Genomic DNA, 16,705 nt, shown 5'->3' with positions numbered 1-16,705 from the left:
TGCTTTTGAAATCGGATACCGGGGTTGTGATGAAAGCTTTGCCGATGACAGTAAATTACTTTACTGTAGGAGATGCTTCCTGTAGCATTCATCTCTGTAAATACATGTATTTAACATATATATGTAAGGGATAATGTAAAGTCAACTTCTCATTGTTTCAAAATGAGCGAGGGTTCAGCAAAATGGCATGAAGCAGAGGGCACAGTCTTGTGCCACCTTAATTTTTTTGCAATAATGATAAACTGACATTTTATATGTAATCCTGTCCGTAAAATCCAGGCTGAAGTCGCATAATCTAATAATCAATCTTTGACATGACTTAGTCAATATAAAATATATCAAATTATTTTCACAGAATCTTATTTACATTATGTAGAATGATTTTATGACTTTTAATGACTTTACATGGGTTGTCACATCGTACTTGGGTAGGCATGGGCCGGTTACTGGTTTCAAGGTATACTGAGGTTTTAAACAGTCAAGGTTTCAAAACCACTAAAATATTCTGTGATACCGTCCCCAAGGTATGAGCTGTCTGTGTTTATACAAAATGTGATTGATTTGATGTTTACATTTCATTTACATTACGGAAATATTATATATTTTTTAAAGCATATTATAATTTTAAGACTTATGATGTGTTATGAAACATTTTGATAAAAAAGTAAATGCTATCAAAATAAGAAGCATACAGTTACAAATAGCTCTTCATACTATTTTGCATTTCAAATGACATCATACAAACCAATTTTGTTGTTTTTCCAAATTTAAGGGGAAAATTTCATTACCGCAACGTGTCCATGACTGGATTTGGGTTCTTTGACATGGAAAATTTATAATAAAAAAAAAAAAGCTTCAGTGCATGTTATACTATAAACATTTACAGTAAATAAACATGTGGTATTTGGTGATCATTGGTAAATGTAGAGACAATAATAAGGAATTAAAATGTGTCCAAGACCATTTTCTCATCCTCCGCAACATTTTTTCAATAATTGTTTAAGCCCTAAAGGAACAATCATTTAAAAAAAAAAAAAAAAACATAAATTGTTGGAAGGGACATAATTGACTGTGACACTCAAGATGGCTACCAGGTAAGCAGTTCTTATTTTTTCTCTCCAGATAAAAGTTGATATTTTGTTTGTCATAGTACCTAGACAATTTTTTAGCTCTTATTTCCCGAAACATGAGTTTGTAAATGCATATATTTAATGTAATATCATGTTGCGGTAATGATAATTTTTGATAATAAAAAATATTTCTATAGGAATTTTTTTTTAATCCTCTAAAAATAATGGTTATAGATGGTTTCATCAGACACACGTGCGCTGACGCGACACACGTCTGGATCCGAACTTTACTTCCGGTTTCGTTTTTTTAATGGTCTGACTAGTTGCTAAACTGATCTTTTGAACAAATGCCTCGTCGAAAATAACAAATGTTTTTGTTTCCTAGGTAATCTATGTGTTGTTTTTTTGCTTGTTATATAAATAAACTACTTTTAAAGAACTTTGTTGTAATTTATTCTTAGCGGAGTTTACCGGAAGTTACGTGCGGACCACGACAGCCGCTTGTTTATGTTGTTACTGCTGAAACCGTCCATAGTAAGTTCAGACCTTAATCTTATATGTGCAAAAAAAATGGGCTTTATAAAAATGCTTATGGTGGACACCTTCTTAATCCGGATTACATAAGAATCACCCACATGTACTGTAGTGGTTTATAAATAATGCTGTGATGTTCTCACCTACAGCCCACAGCACTGTGTTAAAGGTCTCTTGATGTTCCTCTTGTGTGTTTAGATCCATCCACGTGACCTGAAGAAGCCCAAATGGAAGCTTTTCTACTATTTTCGGTGTACACCTCCATGAGAACTTGGTGCCATATGACTCCATGTAATCTGTGACCAATCCAGCCATTTGCTAAGAAACAGAGAGACAAAAATATGACCTCAAACTGTCAAGACAGCTACTGAACAGTGTCGGCTCTTTATCAAAAACGTCTATCTTACAGTCCCAATATAATGCCTATTAAGACATTTAAAGTCTTTTCATCGCCATTGTGTTCTTAAATACAGATTTTAGTCCAATTCAGCAAATTACTCTTGAGTGTCACTCCTGTCAGACCGTATTGGCGGTGTAATACTTAATAACAACATGACAAATCTCCTGTCAGAAAACTATAACCATTAATTAAAGATGAGCGAGTTAAAAACAGGGTAATAAAACAAGTCTGGTCAGGTCTCTCATCCTGTTTTTACCATGTAGCCTGGCGGCTTTACCAGGATGAGTCACTTTAAACCAAAACCAAACCAAACAAGATCAAATTACTGAACCAAAGTGTTAACTTGAAAACAAAATTTTTTTTTAAGGGGACCTATTTTCAGAATAGAAAGTATCAGAAACATTAGTGTAGTACCTGATCAAACCCGCGGAGGGCGATACTGCGTACCATTACAGTGGCGTCCAGCCCAATGCCTGTGAGAAAGCCGGCACATTCTAATGCCACATCTTCTCACGCAGAGTAAAGGAAAATATATTACATTATATAACAATTAATATAATTGATATAACATGAAATAATACTTTTACGGTGATCACAAACTACAGCCATTTAAAGGGATAGTTCACCCAAAAATGAAAATACGGTCATCATTTACAAACTCTCATGTTGTTACAAACCTGTAAATTTTTTGTTTTCTTTTGTTTTGATGAACACAAAAGATGATATTTTGAGAAATGTTTGAAACCAAACCAATCATGAACCCTATTCACTTTCATAGTACTCTTTTTTCTACTATGGAAATCAATGGGGCTCATGATCGGTTTGGTTTCAAAATATTCGTCAAAAGATCTTCTTTTGAGGTCATCAGAAAAAAACTAATTTATACAGGTTTGTAACAACATGAGAGTAGAGGAAATTTGGACAAAATGTACATTTTTGGATGAACTATCCCTTTTAAATGTGCTCCAAAAGCAGTACAAATAAAAACATACTACTTGCTAATAAAAACATGTATTTTGTAATGCGCTGCAAGTAAGGCTGTCGTGATTATGAAATTTGGCTGATGGTTTATTGTCTAATAAGTTGTGACGATAATTATTATTAATTGCCTGTTTTAGGGCTTTGACGGTTATGACGATTAGGGATGGGCATGATTAATCGATGATCGATAGTTGATCGTTAATAATTTAGTCGATGACGTTAATTTGTTATTGATTAATCGAATCCTTTTTTTTTCTAATGCAGGTTGCGGTGCCTAGCGTAGCGTGTGTCTTGAAGCAATTAAATGAATTTCACTGTGTGGTAGCAATTCAACATTTTACCACCAGGGTGCAATATTTGACACCATACTTCGTTATCTGTGACCTTCCGTTTTTATTTTAAAAAAATAATCATGAAGAGGTCATGATTTTTTGGAACAAATGAGGTCCCTGTTTAAGAATGCTGCTCCTAGCTGCAGGTTGCGCTGCTTTAGAGCACCGCATATTCAAGCGCATATATGTTCCGTTTGTCTAACTAAATGTAGTTTAACTGTTTGCCACAAGTTGATCTTGTAATAAAGGTCTCATGGAGGAAAACACGCTGTATTTTTTAATTCAACAAAAGTTAAATAATTATTTTTTATTATAAAAATATTAATGATTAATCGATAGTCGATCGTTAATTCTCCCGACAATCGACTAAAAAAATGTAATCGAATGCCCATCCCTAATGACGATTAATTGCCTTTAATTCTCATCGGGTTTTTTTTTTCATGAAATAATTTTCACACATTGATGTGATTATTTAAATAAAATATTTTGCAAGGTTTACCTGGCAGTAAATATTAATAAACATAACACATATTTAAAAGTAATTATTTAATGAATATATCTTTAAAAAACTACAAATTCTTCGTAAGAAATAAACACAATAAAGTATCTGAAAAATAACTGAAAATAAAAATGCTATCAAAATAAACTGACTATACCAGAACAGGCCTTAAATAGTAGCCAATCCTACTGAGGTCATATTAGTACTGGACCACATGTCTGTAGTGCCTGCAAAAAAGTAAATTTTTTACAGATCCTTAAAGGAATATTCCATTTTCTTAAAAGAAAAATCCAGATAATTTACTCACCACCATGTCATCCAAAATGTTGATGTCTTTCTTTGTTCAGTCGAGAAGAAATTATGTTTTTTGAGGAAAACATTGCAGGATTTTTCTTATTTTAATGGACTTTAATAGAGCCCAACATTTAATACTTAACTCAACACGTAACAGTTTTTTTTCAACGGAGTTTCAAAGGACTATAAACGATCCCAAACGAGGCATAAGGGTCTTATCTAGCAAAACGATTGTCATTTTTGACAATAGAAATAAAAAATATCCACTTTAAACCACAACTTCTCGTTTAAATCAGAGGCGTCGTGATGCGCCAACGTGACCCCACGCAATACGTCATGACGTCAAGAGGTCACAGAGGACGAACGCGAAACTCCACCCCAGTGTTTACAAGTGTTGAGAACGAGGACCGTTCCTACGTTGTTGTATGTCAACTGATACTAATTAATGTCTTTGTGTCAGTTTATTGTTTACAATGGTCCGCAAATGTGTGTTTCATATATGTAACACGTGACCTCCCTACGTCACTACGCATTTACGTTAGGTCGCGCTGGACCGGATTTAGACAAGAAGTTGTGCTTTAAAAGTGTATATTTGTTATTTTTATTGTCAAAAATGACAATCGTTTTGCTAGATACAGTAAGAATGTTTTCCTCAAAAAACATAATTTCTTCTCGACTGAACAAAGAAAGACATCAACATTTTGGATGACATGGTGGTGAGTAAATTATCTGGATTTTTCTTTTAAGAAAATGGAATATTCCTTTAAGAATCTTTCACTTACAATTAAGGGAAATTTTGAGTAATGTATATTTTACCTTCATACTGCTTATCAAAGTTCTGCAGCATTTCTTTAAATGTTTGCGTTACATTGTCAGTCAAGAGCACCATTAGATACGGTCTCGTTTATACAGGCACTGCAGCTCCCCCTTGTGTGTTTTAGAGAGATATGCAATCATTGCGGTGATCTGAAATCATTGCGATGAGGTCAAACAATCAAGATTAAAGGGATAGTTCACCCAAACATGAAAACTCTGTCATCATTTACTCACTCTTACATTGTTACAAACCCACATAAATTTCATTGCTCTGATGAACACAAAGGGAAATATTTTAAGAAATGTTTGTAATCAAACCATTCGTGGACCCCATTTACTTCCATAGTAGGAAAAACGAATACTATGGAAGTAAATGGGGTCCACGGATGGTTTGATTACAAACATTTCTCAAAATATATTCCTTTCTGTTCATCAGAACAAAGAAATTTCTAAGGGTTTGTAACAACATGAGAGTGATTAAATGATGATATAATTTTCATTTTTGGGTGAACTATCCCTTTAATGAGACGATTATTTAATCATTGTGACAGCCCTAACTGTAAAGCACTTTGGATAAAAGCATCTGCCAAATGAATAATTTAAATGTATTTGGCATATCCAGAATTAAGCAGAAAAAAGTGATGATGCTTTATAAAGTTTCACTAAGAATTTATGCAAATGCTGTTTGCTTCGTATTTGTTACATTTTTATTTGCATTATGGTTTATAGGAATATGATTTGTCATAAAACGTTGATTAATTTTAGCGCTTATCATAAATATTTATAATTTTGAATGCATATTTACACTTTGCCATAGCTGTGTTGTATGTAAGGTCTGAGTGATTATATTCCTGTCTGTCTCAAATGCATCTCGAAAACAAATATAAACAGCTTTCCGATCAGCCCCTAATACTGTAGATTGTGTGATGATGTGGTGTCTTTTTACAGGACGTGCCTCCTTTAAGGTTTTACAAGGATACAACTGGCACCAACAACTAACCTGAAACACAGAAAACAAAAATTATGGGATCACAGATAAATGTAGTGCAAAAGAGTCAGTAAAATATTTATGGTACATGAGACATAAAATAATGATGACAAGAAAAATGACTGTGTGTGGCCGATGTGTACACCCTGCATTCATGTTGGATATCCCCAGTTGACACACACTGAGTGATACCTGGTTACTCCAACGTGACATCACACATTATACAACAGAGCTAATGGACATCTACACATTGTGTGCTGGATTATGGAGGGATTAGGAGCCAAATCTCAGCTCTCTTTTCTGCCTTATTATCACAAAACACATCCCTGAGCTTCCACCTGTCACACATCTGATGAGCAGGACATGTGTGCGACATCTGTTTTCCTTTAACTTACTTTTTTTTACTTTTTTAAGAATGTTTTTTGCCTGGAAATCAAGAAATTAATTTGATTCAACACCTTATGTCTTTACTTTAGTACATGTGTTTTTTTGTATGGAAATAAAGAAATTGGGAATAAAAGTGAATTTCTGTGTGGTTACTGCAGACTCTGCAGCAATCCTATAATAATCCCAGTAATGATAAAACCAGTTTAACATTAACCCAGACTAAGTCTTCTTACATTTTATCAAAGCAGACAGATATAAGCACAGTACGCGCAAGAATGTACTGCATCTGTGAGTCCCGAGGCTCTTCGGATGCCTAAATCGCAGGTGTAATATCAACAAGGTATTTTCTACATAACAAGCTCGAGGGTTGCTATCGTGCCATACCGAACATAACATTTGGAATTCGTCAGAATTCACAGCGCTTCAGACAGATGTTCAGATGTTGTGGGGAACGACATCATAAGTCAACGTAAAAGTTTTTACTTCGCCCTCTTGGGCGTGCATGCCAACGCTCTCACTCATTCACCACCGTCAGTCACCAAAGTCTTGCCACTTCCACGAGATGAGCAAAGTTACTGGCAACAGACTGAAAACGCACCTGTACAGCTGACAGATCAACAGCAAAACAACATCACACCTGACCTGAAAGGATGTGGCCAATAGTGCGACGACTTATATGAAACATATACAAAAGATTTAAGTAAGTAAAGACTTCTACTAGTTAAAGTACTTCTACTTCTTACTTAGTACTTCTTAAATCAACTTCACAGATAAATGATATCTGTTTCACAAATAAAAGTGTTGCATTCCCTGCAATTACTTCTTTGGAGAAAACATTTGCCACAAAAAGCACCTGGCCACAGAATAAATGTGACATACGTTTTTTTGGGTGACTCTTTGAGCCAGAAGACATCATCACTTGTGATTCCAAACTCCAAAGCTCCTGGAACCTGAAAATTAAACAATCAGAGAACACAGAAATTATTATACAGCTTTTTAACCCCTTAAAGTTCCAATGTCCCTTGGAAGGAACACTACATTATTTGCAGAACACTTCATGACATACAACAACTCAAAAATAAAAGGCTAAACATGTCAAATATCTTTGGAAAGCTCAGATTTGAATGATGTTAACTCTTTTAAGATAAAATCAACACAGCAGGTACAATTAGTGTCCATTTAGGCATTTTTTAGGTAAAGCAAACAGGTTGTATACATTATATATTATTAATAACATTACAAAATAATAATATTTATATATGTGACCCTGGACCACAATTTTTTAAATTGAGATTTATGTATCATTTGAATAAATATGCTTTCCATTGATGTATGGTTTGTTAGGATAGGACAATATTTGGTCGAGACACAACTATTTAAAAATATGGAATCTGAAAAATCTAAATATTGAGAATACCCATCTTTAAAGTTGTCAAAAGACGTATTACTAATACAACCCATATTACTAATAATAAATAAACTGATATATTTACTGTAGGAAATTTACAAAATATGTGCATGAAATATGATCTTTACTTAATATCCTAATGATTTTAGCATTTAAGTGATCATTTTGACCCATGCAATGTATTGTTGGCTATTGCTACAAATAAACATGTGCTACTTATGATAGGGTCACATATCAAAATGTATAACATTGCAATAACAATAGTTATTAAAAATGTTTTGTTAAAAATAAGATTAATTGAATATTAAGTTATATTAAGTTATAACTTAATATTAAGTTATTAATAGTTGTTAAAATATACAATAATACATGCCTTATTGAAAATAAACTGATATTAAGAAATAAAGGTCCCAATAGGATGTTAGCACATTGCAAAAATGTTAAATCTCCCTCATTTGTAAGTCACTTTGGATAAAAGCCTCTGCTAAATAAATGTAAATATTAAATCAATCATTTTGTATCATGTGAAATACAGTACACATACAGAACATTCAATAAACTAAACTTGCTTTAATAATTTTTTGCTTAAAAATGTTTTGCTTACTTTTTGTGTTTTTGTAATGCTCAGTGGAAGAGCATTGCATACACAGCGCAAAAGTTCATGGGTTCGAACCAAGGGAACACATACTGATTAAAAACCGTATAGTGTGTAATGCAGTCGCTCTGTCGCTTTAGATGAAAGCTTCTGCCAAATGCATAAAAATATATTTTAGTGACTTCTAATAATTAAAGCATGATTTATAAAACATTTTCAAATTTTAATTTCCAGAGGTGTAAAGTATTAAAGTATTTTTATCACTACTCAACTACCTGTACTTAATCAGAGTGTTTTTCGTTGGCAAACTTTTACTTCACTACATTCGAATGTATAACATTGTACTTTGCCATCCACTGAATTTAACAAGTTGTTTAAGTATATTAAAAATGTGGTACGATCTTTTTATAACTTTTAGTTAATTTAACTTGAGTTAAAGTAATTAAGTACTAGTTTTTAATGTAATGAATTATTAAATAAAATTTTATATGAAATGTAGTGGGGTAAAAATTATGATATTATGCTTTATAATGTAGTGAAGTTAAAGTAAAAAACTCAGATACTTGAAAAATATGCCTGATTAATAAAATAATTCTTCACTACTTTACACTTTTGCTCATTTCTGTAATGCAAAAAATACCATCCCAGTCTTATTATAATGTCAGACTATTGTTGTTATTTTTTTTAAATTTATTTGATTTTACTCTATGTTTCTTCCATATTGCATCAAATGTGAAGTTTAAAAACAAACGTGACCCTGGACCACAAAACCAGTCAACGTCGTAAAGGTATATTGTGTAGAAATAGCCAACAATACACTGACTGAATGGGTCAAAATTAAGAGATTTTTCATGCCAAAAAAACATTACGATATTAAATAAAGATCATGTTCCATTAAGATATTGTGTACATTTTCTATCGTAAATATATAAAAAAATTATTTTATCATTAGTTATATGTGTTGCTAAGAACTTTATTTGGCCAACTTTAAAAGGCGATTTTCACAATATTCAGATTTTTTTGCACCTTCAGATTGCAGATTTGCAAATAGTTGTATCTTGGCCGAATATTGTCATATCCTAACAAACCACAAATCAACTAAAAGCTTATTTATCAAATAATGGATATGAATATCAGGTGTATTATATTTGAAGATGTCAAGTTTATGTTGTCTGCGCAGACACTCACATGTGTGGGATACTTTGGCCTTCCACCAGTGGCTAACACAATGTTTTTGGCAGACACTGTCATCTATAAAATAAGACAATATGGAACGATACAATAAGAATATGATGACATGATACCTCAGAATGCACGTGTAACATGTATTTTAGCAAATTCATACCTCTTTCCCTTTGGCATTTACAGCTCTGATAGTGTGTTCATCCACAAGACTGCCCTTCATATTTAAATACTTCACCTTCCTGTTAAGAACGAGAGAAAGAAAGAGAAAGATGGTTATCACACCACACCAACGTGTGAACAGAATTTGCATATTTTCCCATCTTTAAAAACGTTGAAACGTTTTTCTTTATTAAAATTCAAAAGATGTGTGAAATGTCTGTTTCAACAACAATTATTATATCATTGACAATTCTGGTGTTCAAACTTGACACTTGTGCTCTAATGTGAAGATGTGGGGTGCATTCTGGGAAATGACATCAACACACCTGTTTGCCTCACAGCAATGCAGTATAAAGACTGAAATACAATTTATAATTCTGGCACATTTACTGTGCTCATATAGCCCAAGACTGTAATTACCTAATCAGAAACTCTGAGAGATGGATAACTAATGAGGTCTATTGAAAAATGACTAAATAACACCTGTGTAACACTTTCTAAATGAATCACGATTTTCAGCAGTTAACTAGTACACATTTTAATCCAGAGGGACTTGTTGGAAAAAGGACAATCCCATTATTGCAAACTAAAGCTATTTTTCTGATAGCCAAAGTAAGCAACATTATATCTGCCTAATAATCGTTGACTTAAAGAGAAACGTTACTGCAAAATATACAATTTGGAGTGTTTTTTAATAGTAAAACTTACTTGTCCTGTAGTTGAACCCTGTGACCCCAGTTTAGAGACTTCACATGGTTCTGGACAGCTTCTGCCATTGTTGGCCTGTAACATATTACACGTAACTTTTACTATCCAACCATAACATAATAACGTTGTTCACTTTATGACTCTCATACAATGAGTTATCTTAAAATAATTTTCATATTTTGCATTGAAATATTGAACAGCACCCTTATTGAACAGTTTGCAATGCAGAGAGCATGCTGTACTAAACCTCACGTCACATGCAAAACATACTGTGCTTATAAAAACATCAACACTGCAATTAAAAAGTACTCTGAAACACAAAACCAGCCTCTAGAGTCTAGACAAAAAACCTTGAAAATGAAAAAACAAAAACCACAACTGCTTTTAATTCAGGACTTGAGTGCCCTCTAGTGCAATGACTACTGAAAATTTGTTCTCCACCACTAGATGGTGCTGTTTCGTATAAACAATAAATGTATGGGGTTGTGAATTGATCTTAAAGGGATAGTGCCCCCCAAAAATTATTCTGATAAACACTAGGGAATATATTTTGAAGAATATTTGTAACCAAACTGATCATGAGCACCATTCACTTTCATAGTAGGAAAATAATACTATGGAATTGAATGGGGTTAATAAACGTTTATATTTTGTTACAATCATTGCTCAAAATATCTTTCGTTGTGTTTACCAAAACAAAAATATATACAGGTTTGTTAAATGATGATCATGAGAGAATTTTCATTTTTGGTGGAACTATCCCTTTAAACAAAACCTGATGTCCAAACTACAAACTAAATCTGGCATAAAAAATAACTCTGATCAGCATCTTAAAATTATAACTGCATAATAAAATGTGATACGCAGTTGCTCTATTTGAAAGCACTGCAAGTATGAATTAAAGGAGTAGTTCACCCAAAATGGTCCCTATTATGAAAAGTCATTGGGCCCCATATTTAGGGTGGACTACTCCTTTAATCTAGTTCTGCATTAGCTCCATGTAACTTACCAGTCATGTGACAGGGTGTCTGGGATTTGCCAGCCATACTTCTTCGCATCTTTGACTGCAGTGCCAAGCAGTGCAGCCTGATGCATAAGCTTCTTCGGAATACAGCCGACATTCACACACGTTCCACCAAGACCCCATTTTGTGCCTAAAAACAGCACAATTTAACTTATAACAATAAACATATCACTAGCAAAAAGATGATGGATATGAAGAGGTCTGTACCTTTAATTGAAGGTTCGACATAATCCAAGACAGCTACTTTCTGTCCTAATTGGGCAGCTGTAAGACATACAAGACAAGGCAGTAAAAACATTCAGTTGAAGTTATGTAAATTGTTGAGGTCCATGCAATTATATTGGCACAATAAAACAAAATTAAAGTATGGATGACACACCTTCTTTTGAACATGCCAAACCTCCAGAGCCTCCACCAATAACCACCAGATCATAATCGAAACTCCCTGTTGAAATCAAGGTTGAAATTATAGATCATTTAAGTACAGTTTACAGTTTAGCACTTTACAATGTAAAATTAATGCATACTATTTATTCATCTGCCCCGTTTCATACAGCATCTCATATATAATGGATGTCCATTTGACAATATTGTTTATTGCTTAAATAGCACGAACATTACATAAGTGTCAATATACAAAAAAATACATATAAAATGAACATATTTTGTATAAACCAAATGGATTTCCTTTCAATGTATGTAAACACAGCACAATAGAGTATGTTTAAGATCAACTCAAAACAATTTGGCGAATTAACTTGGTAACAATATATCGTTTAATTTTCAATAAACGTTACCGGTAAAGTTTCGTGTACATGTTAAAGTCCTAAAGCTGCAGAGAGCTTTGATCTTCTGCCTGCCTCTGCTGAAGGCAGCCATGCTGTTTGGAAGAAGGACCCCTGTCAGCTGTTATAGGTGTTCTGAAATATGCCTGAAATAATTGTTTTATTACATAAGAACAGGGTTATTAAGTTCGTGAATCGTGATGGCTCGTAGCTCAGTTTAACATGTAGTCAAGGTATTAACTAAAATCAGAGATACAGCGGGATATTTTGATTATTTAATTATTTTTTTGATGGGATGACATATTTAAAGTTATTTAATAGCTCATTATGATAGATGTCTAATAAGAACGCATTAAAAAAATAAGATGATTTAATTGTAATTTTACAATTTGTAATTATTTACAAAATTGTTATTTATTTTGATCAATCGTTTTTTTAATATATATATTATAATATTGAACTTGACTGTATCATTTTTTTGTAAATGTAGTTATGCCTTGCACTACATACTCGTTTATTTTGATGTTTTAAAACTGAACTTTGATTTATATCCATACTTTTTACGTGCTCAAGTTTTTAAGCTATTAAAAACGTTTTTATTATCAAACACACTATAATCAATAAAGACAATAATCAATTATATGGTATAAAAACTGAACTGAATTATACAACAAATAGGAAAAAAACTGCGTATCATCCTACAAATAACTTAAAGGTTTCAATAAAGAACTGCTCTGTCATGCTATGCTATTTTTCACAAGAATGTGGTCTTGAACTAAACATTGAACTTGACCGCCCTCGACTATGTAAACTCACCTCAAAATTGCTTTTATTCCTTTTCTTATTTGTTTATTATTATAAGCAAGTTTGCCTATTTGTGTTTTCTTTATGTCTTGTTCTTATCATTAAACATTGACAAAAAAGGTTACGTCAGACTCAGAAGCGGGGCCAAAGAATAACAAAGGCTGCCTTGTCCAATCAAAATTGAGCGTGTTTTTATTTGCAGCTAGTTGATTGGCTGTGCCAGTGATCGCTCAAGTCAATGACCCATCGCAATCAAATAACTGTAGGGGGAGACAAATTCACACTGCATTTTTTGCTGTTGCGTCCTCATTCGATTGAGTCACAATGCCTGTGGATATAAATGAATGGTCTGGTTCTTTAGCACTTACAGAGGTGGAGGAAAAACCAGGCAAGCCTCTAATTGTCAAATATGGCCCTCTGGAGATTGACGCTCTGGGGAAAGTGCTCACTCCCACTCAGGTCAGAGCTCGCGCGCGCGTACATGCAGGAATTAGCCTAGCAATGCGCCTTCTAACTTACAACGCAAAACTCACTGATATAGGGGTTAGTTTCAAAACATTATTGCTTAAATAACCGGAAGCTAACCTATGTGTCGTATGGTTTCAGATGTATTGAATTAAAAAAAGTCTGCATTTATGTAATGGAGAGTTGTGTATAGGTCGCGCGCATGGTGCAGCCAAAGTTGCATCTGACATCACGCGATCTCTCATGCAAAACCTGCACAATTTGTAATTATTTGACATAATTATATTATTTATATATTAACAAATATTATTTATATATAAATAAATAATATTTATATATACGTATTTATTTATATTAAATAAATAAATAGTACCTATTTGTCTCACATGTCCTGACATTTTTCACTTTTTTGTTTTGCAGGTGCAAAACCGCCCCACATCCGTTGAGTGGGAGGGATGTGACCCCAGTAAGCTGTACACCTTGGCCCTGACTGATCCAGATGCACCCAGCCGAAAAGACCCTAAATTTCGGTATACTGCACTTGTATATAGTAAATACATTTTATTAGTTCACATAAAAAAATAAGGCATTACGAAGTAGAAATGTTGAACAACTTAGACTGCACTTAAGGTGAGGTTATTTCATATGCTGTAAATGTAATTTTTAATGATAGGGAGTGGCACCACTTCCTTGTCGTCAACATGAAAGGAAACGACATCTCCAGTGGATGTGTTATGTCTGACTATGTTGGTTCAGGACCCCCAAAGGGAACGGGTAAGAGAATTGCCTGAATTGTTTATTACATAATCACATTATTGTGGGCATCTTTGGTGATTTATTTTCCTACAGGTCTCCATCGATACGTTTGGCTGGTTTACGAACAGTCAGGCAGCATTAGCTGTACTGAAGCGGTCCTTACCAATCGGTCTGGGGACCACCGTGGAAAATTCAAGATACAGAATTTCCGGAAGAAGTACAGCCTCGGCGCCCCAGTCGCAGGGTCTTGCTATCAAGCAGAGTGGGACGACTACGTGCCCAAACTATATGAACAGCTGTCTGGCAAATAGGCACTATTTGAAGCTCGGTTTATGGCTCGGTTCAGTGTTTAATTTGCCTTTTCAAGAGATGAACTAAATAAAATAAAAACTTAGTTGTTTGCTTTGAGAAGTTGTGTAGAAATGTGTCAGGGCATCTTTTGTAATGGCTAAATTCAAATGAAGCAGACTTTGCCTTCATTTAACCTCAGTTTAAATGGCTGACAAATAGGTTATACACTTTGCACCTTTAATGCAAAAACATTTAAGTCTAATTTGGGTTTATGGCTGCACCTTTAATTTTATGTTCTCGCTAATGAATATGATTTGAGAAAATAAAACCAGACTATGGAAAGACTTTGCTTGTGTGATGAGCACTTTATTTACAAATATAATTAAAAGCTCTGACATGCCTCTGACCTGAAAACAAATGTAAAGTGCATGCGACAGTAAAGCGTCTTATTCACTAATTTGACTTGAAGATAAAACACAGCTGTAGAAGATGCTGAACAAAAACCTGGATCATAAAATCAGTGTATGGAGGCCATTAGGACGATTTCACCAGTGACTGCATAAGGGAAAGAGTGGTGAACCATTTATTATATACTGTATATATATTTATGCATGTGTATATATAAAAAGACATTGAAATTCAGTTAAAATGACATAAGAAAATAAGTAAAAGTTCTCCATAAAGCCATCTATACACAAAATACATGTCCCATTCAGCCCTTTGTGCGGGTACCACGAGTTAGGATTCACACATGTATTATTTCACATTTTCCACCTTGGCCGAGGTGAATTGCGGTACTGTACGTACGAATGCAGTGGGTTCTTGCAAAAAGAACCCAGATTCAATTACCATAATGCGACTATCAAATATGTACATTGTTTTAATAGGCAAACTTTATCAAATTTCTTCAATACTTAATAAAACTTTTGAATTTTTATTTTCTTGGTGAATAAATACAAAGAGAGATTCAAGCAGCAATAGGCAGGAGGCTGAAAAACTAAACTAAAACAATTCCTCAAATCAAAAAATGAGCAAATAAAAAAAAACTGTGCATTTGCATCTGGATTAAACCTTGCAATACAAACCCCCCCATGTGTATTGCTCGTCTGTCTTGAAATCTCTAGATTTTAATTTCAGTTACACCGAAAGTGTTATCATTGCACGAGAAAACATTGACATCAACACTGTGACAGGTTTCATCGTCGCATATATAATATATTTATATATATATATATAAAAAGACAACTAAGGACATTCTCCAGCATGTTATCCCACGACGTGTCCAGAAGAGGGCGCCCAAACGTGTTAGGCCTGTGCAAATGCCAGCCCTGATGGGCATTGGGTCTGTCAGTAGCAAAAACAGCAGATTCGTTCCATATAAAATGGAGGGTGGGAGGAATGGCGAAGTGTTAGGGTCTCATCTGTAGTCGTCTTTAGGGTAGTCCAAAGCACCCAAGTTATTGAAACCCATACGAAGGCTTTCCATATCAAAGGCGTCGATTTCTCGCTCCTGACGGTCCAGCAGGTATTTGATTCTGTCAGTGCGCTCCTTCTGAAGAGAAGCCAGCTCCTCCTCAATCTGAGTGCAACACAAGACAAAAAATTTTAAATGAAAGGGTGTCAAATCAGCAGAAGAGAAATAAGACTCTTTCTTTCAATCCACCTATTACTAGGACAATACACCTAGATTAACTTGAAGTCAAGCATCCTTCAATAGTAGATTCAATAGTAATAGCTCAAAAATCTTTCAGGTTGGATTAAATTTACAAAATTTTGGTTACTAATCCAGATTGTACTCCATAGTTCTTATTATTTGCATTTTTATTGCACATAAATATTGCCATGTAAATAGAGAAATTACACTTAAATTGAATAAAATAAACTTTTCATGTTTCTTTCAAATTTGTCTCCGTTTTAAGCAGTTACAGAAATTGAATCAAGTAATCAAATTATTCATCATAATTATGCTACTTTAACATATAAAAACAAGTTATTAAAGTTGCTTAAATTAATTTGATTAGTTATATTAACTCTAACAGCAAGTTGAAATGACTTGCAGAGCCAGTTGATTAAACTTAAGAAATTAAGTAAAAATTACAGTAAATTTTTACTGGTACTTGCTGTATAAATAAACATTATTGTATTTGCTGTGGAAATTAAATATAGATTTATCCTCATTAAAGTTACAGTTAAAGTCAAGAAGCATTTCATTCTGTCTTTACAG

The 16,705-nt window shown here is 33.7% G+C and overlaps 3 protein-coding genes across 6 annotated transcripts in view; 1 reads left to right on the top strand and 2 right to left on the bottom strand.

Annotated features, from left to right (window-relative positions):
* The window catches only part of txnrd2.2 (thioredoxin reductase 2, tandem duplicate 2), a 30,020-nt gene extending 16,921 nt beyond the window's left edge, over window positions 1-13,099 (bottom strand). Inside the window, exons 1-12 of the mRNA XM_065250856.1 lie at window positions 12,982-13,099; window positions 12,178-12,311; window positions 11,760-11,825; window positions 11,588-11,644; window positions 11,366-11,510; window positions 10,357-10,431; window positions 9,650-9,728; window positions 9,493-9,555; window positions 7,181-7,251; window positions 5,907-5,926; window positions 2,419-2,510; window positions 1,748-1,922 (exon numbers count right to left, since the gene is read on the bottom strand). Coding sequence (XP_065106928.1) covers window positions 1,748-1,922; window positions 2,419-2,510; window positions 5,907-5,926; window positions 7,181-7,251; window positions 9,493-9,555; window positions 9,650-9,728; window positions 10,357-10,431; window positions 11,366-11,510; window positions 11,588-11,644; window positions 11,760-11,825; window positions 12,178-12,259 — 925 coding nt within the window. The 5' untranslated portion in view covers window positions 12,260-12,311; window positions 12,982-13,099. The remainder of the gene's footprint in view (window positions 1-1,747; window positions 1,923-2,418; window positions 2,511-5,906; window positions 5,927-7,180; window positions 7,252-9,492; window positions 9,556-9,649; window positions 9,729-10,356; window positions 10,432-11,365; window positions 11,511-11,587; window positions 11,645-11,759; window positions 11,826-12,177; window positions 12,312-12,981) is intronic.
* Window positions 13,100-13,240: 141 nt separating this feature from the next.
* On the top strand, window positions 13,241-15,711 carry pebp1 (phosphatidylethanolamine binding protein 1). The gene is made up of 4 exons (XM_065250854.2): window positions 13,241-13,428; window positions 13,855-13,964; window positions 14,108-14,208; window positions 14,284-15,711. Exons 1-4 carry the CDS (start codon window positions 13,294-13,296, stop codon window positions 14,499-14,501), a joined length of 564 nt encoding a protein of 187 aa, XP_065106926.1. The 5' UTR covers window positions 13,241-13,293; the 3' UTR covers window positions 14,502-15,711.
* The window catches only part of taok3a (TAO kinase 3a), a 95,379-nt gene continuing 93,715 nt past the window's right edge, over window positions 15,042-16,705 (bottom strand). For all 4 annotated transcript variants that reach the window (XM_065250851.2, XM_065250852.2, XM_073814736.1 and 1 more), the window contains one exon: window positions 15,042-16,060. In XM_065250851.2, coding sequence (XP_065106923.1) covers window positions 15,899-16,060 — 162 coding nt within the window. In that variant the 3' untranslated portion in view covers window positions 15,042-15,898. The remainder of the gene's footprint in view (window positions 16,061-16,705) is intronic.

The sequence above is a fragment of the Paramisgurnus dabryanus genome, chromosome 5, assembly GCF_030506205.2.
Source record: "Paramisgurnus dabryanus chromosome 5, PD_genome_1.1, whole genome shotgun sequence".
NCBI classification, from domain to species: domain Eukaryota; kingdom Metazoa; phylum Chordata; class Actinopteri; order Cypriniformes; family Cobitidae; genus Paramisgurnus; species Paramisgurnus dabryanus.
This window is presented reverse-complemented; position numbering and strand designations above follow the sequence as displayed.

Coding starts and splice junctions, on each gene's coding strand:
- pebp1 (XM_065250854.2), top strand. CDS start 13,294: ATGCCTGTGGATATAAATGAATGGTCTGGTTCTTTAGCACTTACAGAG. Junction 13,429..13,854: donor AAGTGCTCACTCCCACTCAG/GTCAGAGCTCGC, acceptor TTTGTTTTGCAG/GTGCAAAACCGCCCCACATC. Junction 13,965..14,107: donor CGAAAAGACCCTAAATTTCG/GTATACTGCACT, acceptor TTTTAATGATAG/GGAGTGGCACCACTTCCTTG.